This window comes from Macadamia integrifolia, chromosome 7 (assembly GCF_013358625.1).
Source record: "Macadamia integrifolia cultivar HAES 741 chromosome 7, SCU_Mint_v3, whole genome shotgun sequence".
NCBI classification, from domain to species: domain Eukaryota; kingdom Viridiplantae; phylum Streptophyta; class Magnoliopsida; order Proteales; family Proteaceae; genus Macadamia; species Macadamia integrifolia.
The window spans coordinates 24438869-24447224 of record NC_056563.1 but is presented as its reverse complement, the minus strand read 5'-3'; the positions used below and the strand labels follow the sequence as shown (position 1 = coordinate 24447224).

General features: G+C 37.8%; 1 protein-coding gene across 2 annotated transcripts; it reads left to right on the top strand.

The window, feature by feature from the left end:
- LOC122083583 (probable serine/threonine-protein kinase SIS8) lies at nt 1-7579 on the top strand. 2 transcript variants are annotated; one of them, XM_042651447.1, is made up of 5 exons: nt 1-660; nt 2045-2485; nt 4594-4697; nt 5933-6786; nt 7153-7579. In XM_042651447.1, exons 1-5 carry the CDS (start codon nt 199-201, stop codon nt 7272-7274), a joined length of 1983 nt encoding a protein of 660 aa, XP_042507381.1. In that variant the 5' UTR covers nt 1-198; the 3' UTR covers nt 7275-7579. The 2 variants fall into 2 exon arrangements, with proteins under 2 accessions (XP_042507381.1, XP_042507380.1); XM_042651446.1 differs by having other exon boundaries at nt 5933-7560.
- The last annotated feature ends 777 nt before the right edge of the window (nt 7580-8356 follow it).

The window sequence follows — 8356 nt, the reverse complement described above, 5'->3', positions numbered from 1 at the left end:
CTTGGAGGGAAGGAGAGCGGTTAATTTAATTCCAGTTGGTGGTAGCTTGACGATGAAGACGTGCGCAGATTGAAAGAATCTGCTTTGAGAGAAGTGGGCTTAGGTTTACAAGAAACAGAGAATAGAGAGAGAAGGAAGAAGAAAGCGATGCAGTTCCAAGCAGATTTATTGATTCGTTAATCATCAAATCATCTTCCAATGTCCAAGATGAAGCATCTGTTGCGCAAACTCCACATCGGAGGAGCCGTAAACGAACACCAAAGATTGGGCGAAACTCGTCCTTCTAATTCTTCTTCTTCTTCTTCTTCCTCTTCCTCTTCGACTTGGTCTTCTTCGTCGTCTTCCTCGTCGGCGGCGGTTTCTTCAGTGTCTTCGTCGACAGGTTCCACATTAACAAGGAATAGAGTGGTTGATTCATCTGAGAGGACAAGTGGTGGAGCCGTACAGGCAGTTGCGTCATCTGATAGTTCTGCTGATTTTAGTTTCTTTGAAGAGGAATATCAGGTGCAGCTTGCTTTGGCGATCAGTGCTTCTGATCCTGATGGTCGTGAGGACCCGGAGGCCGTCCAGATCAAGGCCGCGAAGCGGATGAGTTTGGGTTGTCCTGCTTCTGTCTCTGCTGACGAAACCCTTGTTGAGTATCTCTCTCTTCGGTATTGGGTATGTAGTTACTACTAACCCTGCCTTGGCTTGTGATCTTAGTTTTATTTTAATCATTTCCTGTAAGACTTAGGGTGGAGGTGCTGCTACTTTTGATTTATGTATCTCTTTGGTTTTGCTTATTGGTGGTTGTATTTTGCACATAGAGTTTGCTATAGTGCTTGAATTTTATTTCTTGAAGTTATATGTTCTTTGCTCGATTCCCAATGTGGGTATTGGTTGGATGTTGACTTCGATGCCCAGAAGGGGGAAATTAGCGGAGTGGTTATTTCTTCCTTTAAAAATTTTTTTTGGGAGTCATTGGCATCTATTCCACCAGTTGACCATCGCGTCGTGTGACTTGTTTCTCTTAAATTTGCAATGGTGAAATCTACTTGAACTTTGCAACCTAAGCAATTCGTAACCAAAGTGCAGGTATTTGGATGTCAAATTTTCATTGCAGTCTGCAACCGTCCTGCTTGGGTTAACATATTCCACCCACTGCATTTCTATATTTCCACAGAAGCTTTCGCAACCCAATCCACATCCTCTTTGTTCTTCTTCCTCCTTTATTTGGAAGTGGTCTGTCAGATCCTTGCATTGTCAAATTTAATATAAAACTGCTTTTCTCCCTCCTTTATTTGGAACTCTCAATATGCTTCACTGCGCATAGCCCTTCTATTCCGTCAAGCAAATCCAAATCAAATAACATTGTTATTATATATTGACACTATTTTTGTGTTCCATCAGATCCTTGCATTACCAAATTCAATATATAACTGATCTTTCAACAATTAAATGAAAACACAAGGGGAACGGCACACATAAATCTTGACTAACTAAAGTTCCTAAATTACACCTGTAAACTCCTTTGCACCAGTTGAGATATAGGCTCAAACTTATTATGAATCCCCCTCACTCACACCCAACCCCCCACCCCCCCAAAAAAAAAAATATATATATATATATATATATTCAGGGTGGGGGTGATGAAAAAAAGCTCTGACTTCTCACCTATGGCACTGTTCGCAGTTCCTTGTCGACTTATCTTCAATTTAGGAGATAATAATTTGTGTTCAATTTTACCTTCAACTTCCTACATTGTTCAATTTTCTTTGTTTTTCAAATGAACATTACCATTTTTTTTTCTGCACGCTCAAAGGTTTGGAATGAATAAATGTGCCAAATTTGCTCAATCCTAAAGGTGAATGTTGTGATCATATATTCCATATCTGAGGCTTCTTGTAAAGGAAAGAAATCGCTTTTAGTAAATTATAGAATCCCCTTCCATTGTGATTATTGGTCATCAAAGAGCCTTCTATAACCTGTATGCAGATGTGCACAATGTCTATTTGCCATTAACTGTTTGAGAACTGTATTTGTTTTTCTGGTTTCTTCTGTGCAGAACTTCAATGTTGTAAATTACGATGAAAGAGTGATGGATGGATTTTATGATGTCTTTGGCATTACCTCAGACTTAAACATGGAGGGGAAAATGCCATTGTTGGTAGACCTTCAAGCAACATCCACTTCTGAGAATATTGATTATGAAGTGATCTTAGTAAACCGAAGTGCTGATCATACACTACGTCAGCTCGAGAGAAGAGCAGTTAATATAACCTCAGAATGCCGAACTGCAGAGCTCGGTCCTATTTTAAGTGGTCTAGTCCAGAAGATTGCAGATCTTGTTGTTGGTTGCATGGGTGGGCCAGTTGCGGATGCTGATGAAATGTTAAAACGGTGGAAAGTTAGGAGTTATGAATTGAGAAATTCATTGAACACAATTATTCTTCCCCTTGGTTGCTTGGATGTTGGACTTTCTCGTCACAGGGCATTGCTCTTTAAGGTATTCGCTGTTTCTGTCTGTCAAATTAACTTCTGATCATTGAAATTCAATTTTGCATCTTCTCCTCATTGAGCACAATAAATTCTTTTGCTTAATATGGCATAGTCATGTTTTTAATGTTTAGCAAATTTGATGCAGTTGGGCTTGGGAAGAATTGGGATTAATTTAGTACCTTGATTTGTTTCCTTTATTGTTAATGTAGGGTGTGGTCAAGTTAGTAGGGAGATTTAATTTTAGATTTCAGTTGCTAATTTAGGTTAGTTTCCATTTTAAATTAGTTTCCATTAATTGATGATATTTTCCTTTAGGTAGTCATGTAAGACAATAGAGATTTCAGTTTTGAACCCTGAAGAAATGAAGATTGAATGAAGTCTTGGTTTGAGACAATGGTTGCTGTGAACTTCGGACACCTTTTCCCCTCTCTAATATTTTCTCTCCTTCTCTGATCTTCCTCTTCTCTCTGTTCTTCCTCTTTTTCTTCCTTGTTTCTCTGTTCTGTCTTTCCCTGTTGCTGTTACTTCACTGGGTTGCAGAAGGCTTGATCGGTCTCTCTTGAAAGCACTCCTTTTAGCCTGAGATCTGGAGCGAAGGAAGTTCTTCCCAAGGAGATCTGAACCCAGAACCTTAAGCACTAATACTACTCCTGCTGCAAGTTCAAGCTCTGCAACAGTACTGATTATTTCTTCTACCGCCAGATTCAGTTGCAGGTTTCACGAAAGGTCTGATTTGGGAACTGTTGAGGCTTGTTGAAGCTGTATCTACAACCTTCCTGCTGCGGCGATTCATTACCTGAAATCTCAGATCGAGACCTGCCCTGGAGATCGAGATTTGTTGTTCGAAGTGCTCCCTCGTCTACCGCCTTGGCCCTGGTTTCTATCAGGAAGAAGATGGCAGGTTATTATATTGCTTTAGAGAGTTGAATTTGTGGTTTTTACAAGAAAGCCCCTTGTCTTGAAAAGTGTGTTCTATTATTTCCTCCCTTACTTTAGCAATTACAGAATACCCCCCACTTCTAATTTCCCATCTCAGTTGTCCCTGTCACTTGTTATGCTATCAGTAATGCACATGATTGTTACTGAAATTATGAGAATGCCATTCAACCATTAAATTGAGATATTTTGTCATTATTGTGGGCCTAAGTGATCCAATTCCAGCTTTTGGAACCTGGATTCACATCAAAATTTCTTCCTAAATCCTAGTGCTCATGTAAGAGTACTCTTCATCTGTTCTTATTTCTTGGTTTGGTTCATGGAATTGATCATGACAACAAAAACCAATTGTTTCTGTGGCTGTGTTAACTACGTTAGGACCTTATAATTAATATATTGCTCCCTATGTTTCTCCTTGTAATAGGATTGTTCTCATACTGTTGCATACTGTTAGGATCATTATCAATTATCAATGTGATTCTCTGAATGACACCTCTATAGTTGTATTTAGAACTTGTAATCTTGACCCCAAGTGGTTTTTCGAGATAATTTGAAAGGGATCTACCAAAATTTCATTGTCATATGTGAAATATCAAAATTTTACCCTCTAAAACAGTAATTGTGTTATAATAAGAGGGCAAAAACAGAATTTATCTTGTATCTAGACCTTTTATCATGGATTCTGTTTGATATTCCTGAATCATGCATTTTCCCCCTCTTTATGACAGATAATAATGGAGAGAAATGTGGGTGACTCCCTCATTTTTTTTTTTTTGGGGGGGGGGTGGGGGTGGGGGGTAGTCAACTAATGAGAGAGCAAACAACAAGATCAATAATAGGCAATCCAGGAGCTATACGCTGAACCTCCTATCATATATAATTCATCATGCACTTTCAATTTTCTTACAAAAGACGAAAGCTTAATATTTTTAAAATCCAGCAACACCATTCATTCCACTTTTCTCACAACAAACAGGACTTGATACCTAAAATCTGGCAACACCAAAGATAAAATTGTGGTGACTAAGATAGTTAAAATTTTTCTCATTGTTACAGCGTTTATTTTCATAGTTTTGACCATGGCATTTCATAATTCTTTCTATTTTTTTGAATGTTTCCTAACCCACCAATGGATTTCCGGAAGTGCATTGAATGATCCTTTTTCACATTTGTTGCTAGGTACTAGCTGATCAGATCAATCTTCCATGTAGGCTTGTGAAAGGGAGCTACTACACTGGTACAGATGATGGAGCAGTAAATTTGATTAAAATTGATTATGATAGGTGATGCTTCATCCTTTGTTCTTTCGCTGGTGCTGATGTTTTAAATATTTTGATCCTTCTCTTTTACCCCATTTGGGCTAATAAGTGATTTGCTTAGATATAAAACAATATCTTATGGATACAAAAATGTTGTTCTAACAGAGGGAACAAAAGAATAGAAGTATGATGGAGGGTCCAACAAACATTCCCATTTGCAAACCAAATAAAACTTTAATCAGCTCGATTGAAATACCAAGGATTTCTTTCTTACCTGCCCAGTGACTGCCCTTTATAGTTTGAATTAATTCCCGTCATATTCAATCTTACCATGGTAGGTAAATCCCAAACTCTCAGCAATCAATAGACCTTCACTTATTACCTTTGCTTTGGTCAAAAGCTTGTCTGAGAGACTGCAGATTGAGCTTTGGCAGCAATGAAAGATCCTTCTTGTATGAAAAACAATACCCTGGCCTGGCCTGCCAGAGCCCTTATGCCATGCTCTGTCAATACAGTCATTGTTCTCTACAGCATGGTTCCATTCAGGTTCCTCCATTGCATCCTGATTTTCCCAAGACTGAGACCTACTTTTTTTTAAAGGATTTTATGAATTCAGCCAGAGTAGGAAATTCTTCTTGGATCACTGGTTGATGTGTAGAAATTCTTTTCATCCCTACATTTCCAAATGGTCCACTGCTGGATGAATCAAAATTTTTTGAATTGAGTTTTGAGAATCAGTTTTGTGATGTTGATTGTTTGGGTAGGATATTATTGGACATATATGCAGTTGTCCTTTTCCGTTCTCTAATCTAATTTGGAAGTTTTTTCCCTTACATCCAGTTAGCATTTTATTTTCTAATTCTGGATTGCAAATTTAGTCTTGCCTTTTGCATGAATCTGGTTTGTCAATTAATAGTTTACAAGCTATTGCCTGTAGTTTAAGTTGCAGTGTTGCATGTCAGTTTTTATTTCGATATCATTATAATTTACACACAGTTAAGCTTACAAACAATATGAAATGATTGATATTCTTTATATTCCTCTAATTTTAGAGGGGAAGGCGGGAACTTGCCATATCACTATTTTGTTGATATACAGATAGTATCGTTCTCCTCTTAATTTTTGCAACCTTTTCCAAGGACTGGATTAGAATATTGCTCAACTGATTTATTGCAATGTTAATAGTTATGTGAATTTAATGGATATTTCTGTTGATTTTTTATATTTCTAACACACTGTCGACTGTTTATATGATGCAGTGAGTACATAATTGATTTAATGGGAGCTCCAGGCACCCTAATTCCTGCAGAAATACCTAATTATTGTCTTCAGAAGTCTGGTTTAGATGAAAGGAGCTCTGTTAACATTGCACAGAATGTGGTGGATTCATGTTTTGCACTTGACAAGGGCAATTATCAATCTGAAAATCAAACAACTACATTTGGAGGACTTCCATCCCACCTAGATCATGTTTCTCAAGTTAGTTCTTTGGGTTCCAATGAAGCGTCAGATATTGGCATTCAAACAAAGAAGGATGATGCAAATATGTCTGAAAAAAATCAAACTGAGAGATTTGAGTATGAATTTGGAAAACTTCTGCCCTCCTTGCATAGACCTCATGAAAGTTCATCTGGCACTGGCGGAAAAACTTCATCTGTCCAAAATGTAAAAGTTACAGATGTTTCTAAGTATGTGATTAGTGCGGCACAGGACCCAGAATTTGCCCAGAAACTTCATGCTGTCTTGCTGGAGAGTGGTGCATCACCTCCACCGGATTTGTTTTCTGATTTAACTCCCCATGCCCCAGAAGAGCATACCATGCTTGGTCAAAACCAGACTGTGGATGTCAACAAGATTTCTGGTGGGGCTCAATTCTGTCATGATAAATTTTTCTTCAGCATTGACTCAGTAAGTCAAGATAAACAACAAACTTCGACAGGGGAGATGGCAGGAAAAAAGAAAGAGAGTGCAACTGATTTGGCTAACCTTACAGATGAGAGACCAATTCTGAATTCAGTAACTGATAAACCAGGTTTTGCCAGCTCAGATCTTCAGTCTGTTGCTGGCAAAAACGTAATCAGCCATGGTGTTTGTTCAGCTTCTGTGGCTTCAGGCGAGGAGTTTATGTTGGTTAACAAAGCAGTTAATGAAATGACTCCGGATGGTTCTCCAGTTGTAGGCTGGCATGCTGTTCTTAGTTCATCTAGAACTGCATGTGAAGATAAAATTCAGGAATGTCCTGCACCATGTGCAGTTGGCCCTTGTGAAAAGCAACGAGAAAACATTTTTGCTGGGGATGAGTTGAGTTCTCAAGGAAATGTTGGAAGAGTTGTAAATAATGTGGAAACTACTCAAAACAATTTTTTGCAAGAGTTTCAACCAAGTGCAAAAGAATTGATTGAACCAGCCAATAAAAATCTACTATTAGATGGTCGTTTTCATGGTCAGAAAATTAATCCAATTCTTGATGAGGTTGCAGAATGGGAGATTTCATGGGAGGATCTTGAAATTGGTGAACGAATTGGTCTTGGTAAGCTACTTAGCATTATTTTTGTCTTCTTTATCTTGAAGGAATTGACGTTAACTTCTTTCCAACAATAAATCCCATGATTGTAATGGAAAACAGTTATTTATTATTATATATGCCATTCTTTTGATGACATAAACTCAGTGCCAAGTTTGCTATTTAGTTAAAGGTCCAAGGTTCAAGAGCCTTCATACATCATATTTGGACGTTTGGGAGTAAATATATAGCATGATTTAAGAGGTGGTCTATCTTATCTGCTGTTTTTTCAAAAATCTGGACATGTCCAGCTGTTAGACCATCTGAAACCGATGATCTGCTGATGTTTCCCCGTTTCTTTGGCAAAATGATAGTCCATGGCATTGGGTCCTTGGTTGAGGTTTTGAACTGACCTACCTCAGTGAAACTACCCAATTCTGATTTTCCATGAAGAAAATTGATTTGACTGTAAATCATAATCTAGATCATGTGTTTCAGTGTTTAATATCAGTACTGTGCTGAAACCATTTGGAGTAGTTTTGTGAGTTGAATCATATAATTTTTTTAACAGAAGAATTAAGCAAAAATTTGAAAATTAGATATATGAAAAAAGAGAAGCAAGCATGGAAGCTGGGGGTGGCAATTTACCAGAGCCAGGACTAGGCCTAGTAATGAAGACTAATCCAGAATAGAAAAATTTAGCAAGAGACTAGTTCTATGCAGGATCACAGAATATAGAAGTAAGGACCAGATTATGGAGAAAAGTTATAACTCGCTATAAACTGATCAGATAAGGCTAAAACCCATGTTACATGGTCTATTCTAGTGGATGAATAGACCTTCAGAAATTGGTACAACTTACAGTTCCTAGTGCTATTAGGATTCTTAACTGGTCAACTGGAACTTCAGATTTCAGAACTATAACTCAGAATTATCAGATTACTGGAGATTAATTGAAACAATGAACAAACATGAAGTTTCAGAATAAAATGAGTAGTACTTGGTGAGATATATCGACTAGAAGTTGGCTGGAATGTAGGCAGAAAACAGGGTATTACAAGTTAAAGAGATCGATTGATCTGACCTGTAGTTTGATTGGAGCTTAAGATAGAAAAGTAGAAGAGATAATAAGTCAGGAATACTGTTGTGTCATTTATCTGCATCACCTAGCCTACAGGTA

Bases quoted from the DNA above. Each gene is read 5' to 3' on its own strand.
- LOC122083583 (XM_042651446.1), top strand. From the start codon at position 199: ATGTCCAAGATGAAGCATCTGTTGCGCAAACTCCACATCGGAGGAGCC. The intron at 661-2,044 runs GTATGTAGTTAC...TCTTCTGTGCAG, and splicing joins ATCTCTCTCTTCGGTATTGG to AACTTCAATGTTGTAAATTA. The intron at 4,698-5,932 runs GTGATGCTTCAT...TATATGATGCAG, and splicing joins ATTAAAATTGATTATGATAG to TGAGTACATAATTGATTTAA.